Source organism: Toxorhynchites rutilus, chromosome 3 (genome assembly GCF_029784135.1).
Source record: "Toxorhynchites rutilus septentrionalis strain SRP chromosome 3, ASM2978413v1, whole genome shotgun sequence".
Classification (NCBI taxonomy): Eukaryota; Metazoa; Arthropoda; class Insecta; order Diptera; family Culicidae; genus Toxorhynchites; species Toxorhynchites rutilus.
In genome coordinates, this window is record NC_073746.1 from 216,719,658 (window position 1) to 216,734,716 (window position 15,059).

The 15,059-nt window shown below is 37.2% G+C and overlaps 1 protein-coding gene across 3 annotated transcripts in view; it reads right to left on the minus strand.

The window, feature by feature from the left end:
- LOC129776416 (protein eva-1-like) overlaps positions 1–15,059 on the minus strand; it is a 416,080-nt gene that overhangs the window by 35,481 nt on the left and 365,540 nt on the right. For all 3 annotated transcript variants that reach the window (XM_055782044.1, XM_055782042.1, XM_055782043.1), the window contains 2 exons: positions 6,830–6,968; positions 5,910–6,059 (listed from right to left, as the gene is read on the minus strand). In XM_055782044.1, coding sequence (XP_055638019.1) covers positions 5,910–6,059; positions 6,830–6,968 — 289 coding nt within the window. The remainder of the gene's footprint in view (positions 1–5,909; positions 6,060–6,829; positions 6,969–15,059) is intronic.

Sequence of the window (15,059 nt, forward strand, 5' to 3'; positions counted from 1 at the left end):
GGTTACCAGAGGCCCCCAAATACAAATGCGCGCTTATATTGGGTGTGCAACTTAATTCGTTCTGTTTTTTGCATGAAAAATACATTTGTTTGAATAATAATAATAATAATGACCCCTTTGCGGTCGTTTGTCTGCTCCCAGCCACCACAGCAAGGATTCATACTAACGATGTAATAGTTTACATTTTTTCTAAGCAAAATTCAATGTCTAGAGAACTTTTTCGCGAATTTGTGCGAAGTTTTTATGGATGATAGGTAACGGTATAAACAAAATATTATTAGCATGGAAAGATAAGAGAGTCTCTTTCAAGGGAAATTATTTCCGACCGCAAAGGGTTAATACCTTATTCAAAGTGTTGGTCATCGCTAGTCACTATTTTTTCCATCTTTCTGGCAATTCACGGATCCAATATTTTAAGAATTTTTCAAAATCTGACATTGTTAAATGGAGCAAATATTATCACGCATATGATGGTACTTGATTCTTTGGGGTAAACCTTTCTTATATTTCATCATAGTCTCCTTTTGGGCTTATAAATTTTGTCCAACGCTGCTTTAGTTTGTTGATATTTTCCGAATAATATGATTTGTCTAAGTCTTAAAAATTGCCATTCGTTCCGTATTCGTCTCTGCCATAACCTCTTCGTTTGAGAAAAATCTTTGGAAAATGATGGAAAAAATGGGTGGGTTATATCTATGACATAACAGCAAGATTAACGTAGGACTACCGTTGGTTTAGTAGTCATTTGTTTATATTGATTAAATTATTTATTGAATAAAATAACATCCGAATTCAATTGAATTCAACATATTTGCTTTGCAAGTAAAGAGTTTGAACAAATGCCACGTAAAATCAATTCATACATTGTAATAGATTTCGATCTTCATTACAGATGAATTTGTAAATTATTATCTGAAATGACGATTTCCCAGGCTCCTAAGTTTTAACGTCTGTGTTGGTGAAAAACACCCTAGTCTGCATAAATGCAAGCGAGTACAAAAGTATTCGCAGCTTGCGTGTATTTGGAATGCCGATTTCCTCCCGGTTTTCCGATTTTTGGTTCAGAAGTCTGTATTAGAGAAACACATTTCGGTGGAAACAAAAATACCCCCAAGATACATGTATTTGCAATGCCGATTTTTCCAGGATAATTGGTTTTGTAGTCCGTAATTTAGGGGACCGCGTATTTCGCTATTACTCTGGTTGCTCCTTTTGGTCGGCACAAATTGGGAGCCCGTTTAGATAATGCATGTCATTTCACAATTATTCAATTGTGTTTCTCAAGAAAAATAACATTTAATTCATTGTGATATATGCGTGGAAATATTTCCTGTCAATTGATGCAAACATTCGAAATCTATCATTTTTTTTCTAAATGTTCTGTGTTCAGATTTTCATTTACCCCCAAAATATTCCTGTTAGACATAGTCCTACGTCAAAAAAATCAACGAATGCCAAACACTTGGAGTGTATTCTTCCATGAGATGCTATATGTTAAAGATAACGTGCCAGTAGTCTCATGTCTCTGACTTTGTATGGATTTTCAAACGATCCTCGTACATCCTTTTTTATTTTCTATGGTAAGTATTTTTGGTGGTTATTTTTCTGGGAAGAAGATGAAATTATTTCCTGAGCTCATAACGTTTTCCGAATGGTTGTATTTCCAGAGCGTAAAAGCTTTTCGTCTTATCACGATTTTGTTGTTGTTACAGAATGCTAGACTGCATTTGATAGAGAAGGACTTTTGATGGGAGTTTAGAGACGCATAGAGGATAGGTTCTCTCTATCTAGTATGTGCATTGGGGTACCAATGAATGTTTGGGAAAAAATCGACCGTCAAATTGCAAAAAGTTGTCCTATACAAAATGCTCACCACCTCGAAAAAACACCCTATGCAACATTTCAGCTCAATCGGTCTTAAGGGAAAGTGACACAAGGGAGTCAAAGTTTGTGTTTTTTGAAAATCGAAAGATCATGGAGGAGTAAAGGAAATCGAGGTGTTTTTAAACAAAATGATGCTAAATGTTTTAAGATTGCATGAAACGTCGAGATCTACTGTCATATCGATTTTTTTTTTCAAAAAACGACACTCTGGGGCTTTATATCGGAATACAGAGTAAAACGTATGGTTTAGGACACAAATGAAAATGTTCATCTCGATTTTTCATATGGAACTTCGTGCGAAATGTTGATTTACACGATAAAATATTCAATGCAAAATATTAGCTCAATCGGACTTCATTTGCTAGTGTCGCAGACGTTAATATTTGAGTTTTGGCGTAAAACTACGTGTTTCAGGGAGGGTGCCAAATAAGAGAACAGGTCACGTTTTTATGAAAAAAAAAATGCAATTCCATGATCCCTAAACGAATTAAATTAATGAAAACTGGAAGTATTCCCATTTTCCTATAAATTTGTTCCGCCGATTTGTACGCTTTCCTTCCCATACCGTCAATAACGATAAACTAATACATTCGTTTTTACCCGTTTCAACTTATTTGCTATAAGCCATCCGCGATTTGAAAGCACACCACTTCCAGTTTGGTGGGCATCAAAGCAGCCTTTGACACCATCAACCATGATGTCTTGTTGGAGAAATTATTAAAACTTGACGTGTCAGTAAGGTTAACGTCGTGGCCAAAGCGCCTATATATATATACCAGGTGAAACAATCATATGAAATGCACTTTCAGCCATATTGGAATTGCTGTCGGTTTTGTTTACAAACAGCTCGAAACAAACTTAAGACTTTGTAAGATATTACGAAACCCATTTACTACACACACTCGAAGAAGAGGAAGCCCTCTCCACAAAGACCTACGACAAAGAAGGTGACAGCAGCATACGGGAAATTTTTGTGCCAGTGTTTAGATACAACATTTCTTTCATGGAAGTATGCTTTCGATTCAAATATCTTACCATCTGCGGTTCGATAATTTTCGATGATATCAATAATGTGCGAAGTGGTATACAAGCGGATTGAATAATATAATTCCGTAGTTCTACGTCGAAAATGCGGTTGTGTCCTTCATGGCAAATACACGGTATAAATATGGTCATTACTGAGGAGGATTTAATTATGAATCACTCATCATGGATCACAACGTCAGGTATTTTTTTTTGTATTTTTATTCTGAACGAAGAAATCTAACGGACTAATGTTTTGTTTCAGCGATGAAGATTGAAATTTGTTAAGTTCCATCAACAATAGAGGAACTGGTACAAATTAGGTACCCCGCGGGTAATTTCTTACCCACCCGGATCTCCGGTGATAATGAGCGCACTCTGGTGGTGAATAAAAAAAAGTGTTTTAGTAGTAACAAACGTCAGATACCAAAAACCCAAAATATCTGTGTTTTTTTGAAAAAAAAATCAAGTTTTGTTGTTTTTGAAATCTCGAAAATTTTTCATGTGCGTCTTTTGAAAAAACCATTAAAAATCGAATGGTGAACCGATTTTAAATAGTAAAGCTGATTTGGATCAAAAAATTGATGTTCTTCAACGAATTCGAGTAAGTGTATCGAGATTTTAATGACAAATAATTTCACAAATAATTGTATCGAGATTTTAATCACAAATTATAAGATTTCATTTCAAAGTGAAAATTCGGTATGCGGTTAATTTGGCACCCCAATGTAAACATAGTGTTGATGATACACTATGCTAAGTACTGCATGCCCATGCAGCAAAATTTTACTTTACTTTACTTTTTTAGTTAGAAAAAAATCGAGATGAAATTTGTTCACTTTTTCTTGAAAAAATCGTTTTTTTGTTCCTCTTTGTTTTGTAAAATTGCATGCTTTTTCGTCAAAGTTGAGTTAATTTACGTAAGATAGTGTACTTCACTTCTTCTTCTTGAATGGCGTTAACGTTCCCTGTGGAACTTTTGCCGTCTCAACGTATGAATTAACTAGCGTCGTTTATACATAGTTGAGATTTCTTAAGCCAAATAACACGCCTTGAATGTATTCCAAAGGTCAAGCTCTAGAATACGCGTGACCACAGTGCTAGTCGGAAGAAATTTCTTTGACGAAAAATCCCCCGACCAGAACGGGAATCGAACCCGAACACCCGGCATGATAATGTGAGACGCTAACCACTCGGCCACGGGTGTACTTAGTTACTTCACTTCCATTTTGTATGAAAACGTCAAAAAATACATTATTCAGTGATTTCAGGACGATTCTTTTAATTTGAAAAAATAAAAAAAAAATGGGGTGCCAAATTTATACCCAGACATCTCGGGTACTTGAATTTGAGTTGTTTCACAAATCAAGATTTTTGAAATCAGTTTGCGGGGAAATGTCCGCAATAGATCCCTTCATAAGCTGACGTAATATGACGAAATTCCGATTATTGGCCGAGAGCTAAGTCCAAAAAAACAAAATGGGGTACCGAATTTGTACCAGTTCCTCTATTGTCGTCAGTTAGTCTGTTCGTAATGGATACAGAATATTTTTCCCTATTTAAACTGGTGCCAAGCATTTCGCTATAAGCAAGATATCGAAAAGTACTCCAGAAAGACAGAAAGAAACAATTCGGTCAGAGGAGGCGATCTGGCGTAGCGGTAACATCCATACCTCTCACGCTAAGGGTCACGAGTTCAATTCTCACTCCCGACATTCTTCCGAAATGGAAGGTAAAAGTGACGAACCAGTCAAATGTGTTGAAAATCACTATAATACAGAAATAAAAAAAAAAAACAATTCGGTCAGCGCAGACCGAATTCGTTCAGGTTTTGTTAACGATCAAGAATTAAGAAAAATCGCATTTATCACAATACCCAATATTTAATACGAGAAGATGAAGATAGTTTGAAGCTGATTATTATTATGGACGATGTTCCGACTGCGCGGAATCTTAAATATAGAATCATACGAAGTTAAGTTATAATTTTCTGTAGTCATGTAATACAATGATAAGTAATGTATGATGCACATGCAGCCATTCCATGACAAACAAATATAGTGGTTCTCAGTTTCCGTGGAAAGCGATAGTTGTGTTCCTTATCAAAAATATTAGACCTGTATCTTTCTATTTTTTAGTGGGGTGCCCATTTCATTATTAAATAAGGGAAAATTCATTTTTTCCCTTATTTTCAAAAGTGACTTTTTTCAAAAATTCATAACTTTTAAACTACTGGACCGATTTAGACGATCAAATTGAAGCCAATGAACTAGTCTTATTTGAAAATCTACTACACTTCCTAAGAAGATTGCTTTTGATTCCGTAACTAATGATTGTGTACGTGTTTTTAACAGTAGATCAGTGGTTTTTTACAGTAGATATCGACGTTTCATGATGCAATTTTAAGATATTTGGCATCAAATTTTTTTTTAAATCCCGATTTCCTTTAGTCCTCCCTTGACTAATTTATCGATCTTTAAAAACTCAAACTTAGACCGCTCTTCTCCACTCTCCCTTAAATTCGATTAAGCTGATATTTTGCATAGGGTGTTTTTTCGAGGTGGTGAACATTTTTTATGGGGTAACTTTTTGAAATTCATTGTACATGTATTCGCTGTATATACCGACAATCGTTCGAATTAGAAACAAACTAGTTGAGTTTTTTGGAATTGTATGCCGGTTCCGCTTTTCGTAGTATTTCCATCAGAAATCAAACTTACTTGCACATTTCAACCGAACCGATGTCGATTGCTTGAACGAACCTTGACATCCTCAGAGCAATTGATATACATCATTCCGGAGCCCTGTTTTGCTGAGATTGAACTTTATGTTACGATGTTTGCATGAAATACTCCCAGCGTTGTTGGATCACTTATTTCGAAACTAACGCTTCAGCTCGACGCCTACCAAAAATTAGGTACCATGTTAAGTTCGAAGCCAGGTCAGATCCAACTTATTTTGCATAATGCTCATACGGTGTAGGTACTGACTTTCATACTTACTTTCCTCCTTTACACCTTGCGGTTGGGAGCATTGCAGGCTCTCGTATTCCGTCCGTCCATAGCTGGCACTATAGATTGCTATCCTCGAGTATGGATTGCAAATTAATTGTATAACATCGTTTTCGCATGCTATTTTGCTTCGGAATTCATCTGCAACGAAAAAAAACACCATCAGCTCTATGATAAAACGCTTAGCTTGGAGAATGAAAAAAAGAAAGAAAATTATTGTACATTTCGTTGCATTTGACTACAGAATGTGCAATGAACGGGAAAACGAACGAAATCGTGCACGAGAAATTCCAAAAGCAGAAGCAGAATTATGTAAACAGTGAAATTTGCAGCAAAACTGAAATAATTCCAGATATGTTTTCTCGTTTCGACTGAGCCAAACATTCCGTGGCGTGGCTGCAGGCTGTATCAGCCGGTGTCCTAATTTCTTCGTCGAACAGCACAGCAAAGTTCTTCGTTGGGCTGCTCAATGAAAAGGGATGTAAGGATGTGGATGTGGCGGCGCTTTGTGCCATAAAATTTCGTATGGTGTCCAAGTAATTAAATGGGTACCATTACTCTGGGAATAGCAATCATGATTGCAGTTATTTTGATATGGAATTCATGTCGGTTGCTCTGAGTCTAGGGGAATTTTTATTTACTACATAAAGTGAACGTATGAATTCCGATTTCATCACTTAAACGTAGATTGAACATTCAAGTTGAATTCCGTCTGGGACTTTTCGACTTTTTTCTAATGATGATTGTTAGTGAAGCTTCATTATGAATTGAATTCTCTCCAAACATTACTTTCCTTCCCAACGATCAAACGTAATTTTTGTGTTGCCCCCATTTGAGAAATGTGTGTGCATTGAGCCATGCTGAAACTAACTTTGCATACGAAAGGAAACCATAATGAAGGGATTACTTACATGGTCTACATTTATAAGCTACTTCCACGAATTTTCGGTGACCCGGACAGGGATCCCCACCGAACGTTTTTGGCGAGGCTAAAAATTTACAATGTCTTTTCTTTTGGCACGCTTCCACCACAGTCTGCAAGAGCGAATACTAGAACGAGATTAAAAGGAAACGTTTCTTATAATAGTGCTAATATTTGTTGTCGTAGCTGTCTCATTATGGTTGCGGTGAAAGAGGTTTACAATTCCATCACTCATGATCTATGTAGCTTTTGTGTTCCACTGGCGCCTATACAGAACGTCTGTTAAGATCCATCCACTGCAGGCTCTCTGGCTTCTCTGTTTTATTGTTTTGCAAGGTATCTAATTATGCTAAATTTACAGCAATCTTCATCCTTTTCATTTTTAATTAGAGCCATACAACATGATGTACCTCCTTCACAATGAAAGCGATTAAATATTCTCACTCTGATGTATAGGACCGAGCTAAACTCTCATGTGGTACGAGCACCCTCGTAAATCAGGGTGTGTGCTTGTGCTCTCCCGACGGTTCACGTAATACCGAAAAACTCGATACTGTAGATCCTCTCTACTCGCTGGTGGTTAACACATTGAGCAGATAACATTAAAGCTTCACAATGGATGATTTAATGGTGTTTCGCAAACAAGTATATGCGAGGATTTGAATTAATATTCATCATGTCAAATTTATGTCTCTGAGGGTTGAATTTATTGAATTCATTACGACGCCTCGAAGACGGCTGATTTAGGATTGAGTGAAAGTTCGATGCCGAAGGCGATTCGTATCATAATGGCTTTGTTGTCGGCTTTTGAGCTTCCTGACGACGGGTCGTTTGGCATTGTCTACGGGAGAACCTAAATGCGCAAAGAGGAGAGGTGTTTAATGTTGCGTTTTCTGAGCTGGTATTCATTCCCAGCCAATGTTGTGCTGAAAAGGGCGCTATTATGATAATGATTTAATGTAGCAGGCTTGCTTAGTTTAAAGCTCATGGCCCCGACAACTAGTTTGACTTCTTTTGAGTTATTGTTCGCAACAATTTGGAAACAACCATAAACGAAACAGGAAGCTCTTTAAGTTGGGCGGGGGGGGGGGTGTGCGGTTAAGTGTTTGAAGCAGAATCGTACGATGGGGATACGGAATTATTACCACACAGTATATCACTTGAAAAATCGGATGTGTTGAGCGTATATTTAGCTTAGGTTATCTATTTTGAAGAATTCTCCATTCTTTTTCTTCATTTATTTTTTATAGAATGTCATTTATCTTCGCAAATTTTTGAGTAAGATTTTTCAACGGTGTATTTTAAATCTCATTTTTTTTTCTAAATAGGTAATTGATTTTCGAACAACTTAGTCCTGCTCCGTACTTCAATCAGACAGCAGGATTTCGAGTTATGATTTTTTGATAAATAAAAAAAAAGTAAAAAAAAACATTTTAAGTTAAACGGTTACATGTACAAAAAGCTAGAAAACAATTAGGCAAGTAGCAGTTAGTAGTTATTATGAAGAACTCGAGAGCTAATCAAGCAAATGGAATCAAACTTGGCATATAGAGGTTTTAGAGATCGATAAACGTTTCTATGGTGGTTCGACATTCCTCCCCCTTCTCTAAGGGGAGGATGCCATACAAATGAAACACAAATTTCCGCATAACTAACTAATAATTCGGAATTTTACAGTAAAAGGTAATTTTAAAGGGCAGATTAGAAGATCAATCAATGAACAATTCTGCGGTTGGACCCTTGAACAGCGCTTAGTAAGAGAACGTGGATGTGATAACGAAAAAAAATTTTTGGGCGGGACGAAGTTTGCTGGGTCAACTAGTATAAATATAAAAAAGATTCTTGCGTTGTTTTGTAGACGCGGCTGAAGATGGTTGATTCGTGATTCATTCTTGTTCCCGCTAGAACAAAACACGCACTCAGAATAATACACGCAACGCACGCAATATGCATATATTCTGCAGCTCCAGGCGAATATATATGTATTCCACCACTACCATTATCTATTTGATAAACCATAAAATCAACAATTCATACAATCGCCACGGTATGAAAACCGACAACGTACATCCTATTGAATATTTCTCTTCTGCTTTGATTTGCTTTCATATTCAGAAAACACATTCTGTGGCGAAAAATTTATCAACACAATAGCAAAATGAAAACTGAGGTTGGCCAGGGCGAGCACAATATTCAGATCACTTTTACTGAGAGCAAATGAAATGTATCGACAAATTATCACTAAGAAAAATAGTTTATAGTTTTTTGTGATTTTAATAATTAGCTTTAGAAGCAATTTTGAGCTATTGAAACAAGTTTTTGGGCAAACAAGTAACCTGCATTACTCATACATCTTTTATCATTCCAACGAAGTGATTAACATACCACTTTGTTCAACCGACAAAGAAGTATTAATGTTAAAAGCTTTGCTCCCCAAACGAAAAGCTCGCGTTTTAGAAATTTTGAACTAACACTCCAATATAGATTCAAATATGATGTGAGGAAAAATACATAGGCACTCTTCACAAGACGGCACGCAAATCGACGCTGTGCCGAACAAAATTGCCCCATACTGTGCGATATCTATCTTTCATTCTTCCTTAGAAACGAGTAAAACCGCTGTGTGTGACATTAGCATTGAGAAAGACTGCTGTCTGATAGTTGTAGCAAGACGACTTGAATGATGATGATGATGTTCTTCAGTTGATTCGCCGCTACCTTGAAAAAGACCAATTTGAAAACGTAAACTAAACACTCTGCCTTGAGAAAGATCATCTCAAAAGCTTCGCTGCCGTCTGGTCGCTAGATGACTGATTATTTTTGAATATTGTAATTTGAAATCGCGAATCGCTTGTTTACGCTAAATGAATATAATACAGCGGAGCTTAAATAGCAATATTTTCTCTATCCACATAGTGCTTTTGCATTTCGAGTAATCGATTTACGCTCACCTGATTAGCAGTGAGATTCAAATACTGTACCTCGACCACGGGAACACGATAGGAAAATGTGTTTTCTTTCAATTATTGTTAATTTTAATCAGAACCATAATGTATAACGTACCGAAAATAAATTAGAGAATTTCCAATTCTATAAGAATGCAAGCCATCAGAATCCGTTCAGAGCTAAAATAATTACTAACGTCAAAACTATTTCATAAAAAACCTTGAACTGTTTTCTAATTTGGCACTATTATTGAAAGACGTATGTATACTTATGTCAAAAAATAGGTAATGATTTCATAGTCATATTTCCATATCCAAATTTTCAATTTTATTCACTGACGTCAACAAGATTAGCCCTAATGATCGGATTCAATATATTTAATATATTGGGCTGTCAAAAAAGTCCTGCGATATTTCCGCGAGGTGTCGTTGTAAGCGCGTAGTTCTAGTTGTATTCATTGTATCGAGTCATACTATAGCTTGTTGGAAAGGTATTTTTGCGCTATAATATAGTCCTTGACAGTATTTTGTTTGGTTGAGTCGTTCGTGAGTTATAGTGTCGCAAATATGGAGCAAAATAAAGAAAAAATCCGACATATTTTACAGTACTACTATGCCAAAGGCAAAAATGCATCTCAAGCTGCCAATAAAATTTGTGCAGTTTATGGACCCGATACAGTTTCCATTTCCACCGCACAACGATAGTTTCAACGTTTTCGTTCTGGTGTAGAGGTCGTCGAAGGTGCGCCACGCTCCGGAAGGCCTGTCGTCGAAAATTGCGACAAAATCGCTGAATTAGCCGAGAAAGACCGGCATAGTAGCAGCCGTAGCAAAAGCTGGGATAAGTTATCAAACCGTTATTAACCATTTGAAGAAGCTTGGATTCACAAAGAAGCTCGATGTATGGGTGCCACACACGTTGACGCAAAAAAACATCTTTGACCGTATCGACGTATGTGAATCGCTGCTGAATCGCAACAAAATCGACCTGTTTCTGAAGCGGATGGTGACTGGCGATGAAAAGTGGGTCACTTACGACAACGTGAAGCGCAAACGGTCGTGGTCGAAGCCCGCTGAAGCGGCTCAGACGGTGGCCAAGCCCTCATTAACGGCCAGGAATGTTCTGCTGTGTGTTTGGTGGGATTGTCAAGGAATAATCTATTATGAGCTGCTTCCCTATGGCCAAACGCTCAATTCGGACCTGTACTGCCAACAACTGGACCGCTTGAAGGTAGCACTCATGAAGAAGAGGCCATCTTTGATAAACAGAGGCCGCATTGTCTTCCATCAGGACAACGCCAGGCCACACACTTCTTTGGTGACGCGCCAGGAGCTCCGGGAGCTCGGATGGGAGGTTCTTTTGCATCCGCCGTATAGTCCGGACCTTGCACCAAGTGACTACCACCTGTTTTTGTCCATGGCGAACGAGCTAGGTAGTCAGAAGTTAGCCACAAAAGAGGCTCGTGAAAATTGGCTATCCGAGTTTTTTGCCAATAAGGAAGCGAGCTTCTATAACAGGGGTATTATGAAGTTGGCATCTCGTTGGGAACAAGTCATCGAACAAAACGGCGCATATTTAACTTAAAACCGATGATTGTATCTAATTTTATGAACAAATGAAAATTCAAAAAAAAATACCGCAGGACTTTCTTGATAGCCTAATATTTTTAATCTAATAATACCACTTAACTAGACATCCAACTAGTGTAATAATATGTAATGATTTCTTAAGTCTTCATGATTGTTACACATGCAAAATGGTGACGGGCCAGGCGGGCCAACCAAAAGAGCCCAGTGGGCCGCAAGTTGAGTATAGCTGATCTAGGGCAATGATGAGGCTAAGATAAAATCTTTATGTTATTCATAATGTATTTATAATGTATTATAATGACAGCAGAGATAAAGGTTTGTTCCATTTCAGGTCAAAAGGAACGCGGTCAAATGTTTATCAATGTGGGACAACCCTACAGACATACAAACAGGTCAAGTTGAATGAAACCGTTTAAGAAAGTAACTGGCTATTTTGTTACAGCAGCCATCTTGGATTTGAATTTTCCATAAATAACTGTGATCTACTGGTCAAGCCCCTTCACTTGATACCCATTTCGATGGGGTTTGTTTTGAGAAAATATATTTTTTTGGTGGTGGTCATTTTCTGGTGGCGGCCATTCTGGATTTGCATTTTTTTAATAAATAACTGTGTTCTACTAGTCAAGTCCTTTTATTTAATACCCATATTGATGGTGTTTTGAGATAATATTCAATCAGCCATTTTGTGGTGACGTTCATTTTAGATTTGCATTTTTCATAAATAACTGTGTTCTACTAGTCAAACCCTTTCATTTGATACCCATACTGAGAAAATATGGCCGCCATCGGGGTTTTTTTTGAAATCATGAAATACGCAGTTTTACAATAACTGTAGCGATAACGGTGTGTTCCAAATTTCAGATCAATCGGTCAACAGGAATGGGTTTAAATTTCTATTAATGTGGTAAAGCACTACAGACAAACATGTTACAAATATACAAACATACAAATTACAGGGTAAGCTGAATGAAGCCGTTTAATAAAAATTGGGAGGGGTTATATCTATATATATAAAAATCTCGTGTCACGATGTTTGTGGCCGAACTCCTCCGAAACGGCTCGACCGATTTTAATGATATCATACTCAAAAAGCTTGGTAGGCATGAGAATAGGTTGTAAACTATATATGATCCCGCTAGGATACCGATTACTTTATATTTAATACCGATTAGGGTGGTCCTATGCAAAAAAAATCTGAATAATTTTGTTTTTGTATTTTTTGCATAAATTTGGCTTGATACATATAATCATATATAACCAATTGTTACCCCTATCTCTTATTTTATATCACGATATTTGTATTTGTATATAAACAATATAAACAATACCAAATAGCTGATCCGTCGTTCGTTTTTAAACAGTAGGAATTTAGTTACGTTATTAAATGCCAGATGGCACTTCGTCCTCTTCATCGAATTTTCACCCCATACATACGCAAGTAACCTTAATTCGTCTAAAGCTAAGCACATCGCCAACAAAATGGAAGCCTTTTTAGATGAGCAAAATGAATTATTGAAATTATTCCATTCACACACATGCTCGGAATGCAGAATAACAATCACGCCATTGTCGTCAATTCTGATAAAAACCCGGCTGGAGAGCACGTGTGTAGATCCAATGCGCTACAGCTACCTCAATCGTGAGGATCACCATTACTCATTTTGAATTGATATTTGTGAACATTTGGTTGGAGGAGACGAAACAAACAAAAAAAAAAGCACTCGATGGATTCTTATGTGTGTCGATTGATGAATTGACGCAGTCAGGACAATTTCATTCTACGATGTCTTGAGCTGTGCCAATAATCCATGGTCAACATATTCGCAAAGGTAAAGAGCGAACGTTTGCTTTTCCTATGACACATTCAACAGAAGCGATTCGAGGAAGAACACATTCACTTGCGAGACGCTATCATGGGCAACACCTATACAGCCTTTGTTCAAACGTGTGCACCTGTGTTCAAACAAAAGAAACGCAGTCTTTAATGAGCTCCATTACAAAATTACACGTTTGTCGTTCAACATGTTGCTGGATGTATTCGGTTGAATGACAAAAGCGAGGATTGCCTTATACGCAATTTTTTAGTTTGATTAGTCGACAAAATACGGTCTGAGCAAAAGGATAGAGTAATTTCCTCGGAAATTCTAGATCTATCTAATGATCAACTATCCTCCTGTATTCTAAAATCCGATCGAATCAGAACTACCCGAACGAATCGCAATTCAGCCTTGCTATGCAATTCGACATTGAACTATTCCTGTGAAGCGCAAATGGAAAAATATCAACAAATATCATTGACATCCCAAATCGTTGGGTAGTGCCATATTCGCCTCAGCTGAGCAAACATTCAATGTTCATAATAATGTCAAGCTCTGCAGTTCGGTGAAGAGCAATAAATACATTTGCAAGTCTGTGAAAAAAGGAAACAATATGGACGTGTTTCGAATTCAGAATACCGATGTGAATACTTCTTGATTGAATCACTTCGACGAAATAATGTGGTACCGAATTGACCTGTACATCAGCTCCAATGAAGTTGTCTGGTGTATCTTTGGTTTCAGAATTCATGAACGAAAAAGGTCTGATGAAATGAAAATAAAAATGTTTTTTTTTGTTTTTTTGTTCAATTTTTGTTGGTGGGCATCGTCTAAACCACTCCATTTTCTGAATATCATTGATTTCATCTCCATCTCTACATCACACTCGGGTTCGGGAAGTCCATTTTCTCACGGTCCAATGCAATACCTCAAACCTTCACGCATCTGCTCGATATTCACGTGGAATCTATCCTTCATCGATCACAATCGATTTTTTTTATCCCATTTATTTATTTATTAGGCTCATTAGCATCTTAGCTGTAATAGAGCCGGGTTTTAATCGTGTACATGTACGTATGTTTATGTTTCTATAAATTGTAAATTACACAGTAGTTAGTAGTATGCATTTAGGCGTTAAGTTTTTCTGTTCTATCACATTATGGTAAATTACACAGTAGTAGCTATTTAGGCGTGAGGGTATTCTTTCTGTTCTTCCATTGTTCAGCAGACCGGACAGCGGAGACAGTTGATATTGATTATTGTTGGGTTATTTATAGAACAGCAGCCCGATGTTTCTTGCAGAGCAGAGCAGTTGTATGGATGAATCGATCTCCACCGTGGATCGATTTCCATCGCTGATGATGGTTGCGTGGACGTAGTTATTCTATAACAACACATAGATGGTCAATTGAGGGCCTTGAGTTTGAACTCACGATCGATCGCTTGGTAAGCGAATGCGTAACCAAGTGGCTACGAAGACCCCCTATCACAATCGATATATTTTATGAATCGTCAAGTCATTTAAACACACTTACAATACATAAGTTATGTTTTATTCAACCAAAATATTCACTAGAAGTAATTTATATGGCAGAACAACGTTCACCGGGTCAGCTAGTATATGATAAAATACCGATTTCCTCAGACACCTTGGTTTTGAAGTCCGTGTTAGAGAAACACATTCCTGTGGAAACAAAAGTACCCCTTATTTGCATGTATTTACTTTGTTGATTTCCGCAGGCTGCTTGGTTTTGACGTCTGTGTTGGGGAAACCGTGAATCGGGCCAATCAAAATGAGGCAGTTAGGGCGTTTGAATAACGATTGACATTTCACAAATATTTAATTGTTTATCTCATGAAAAAATAA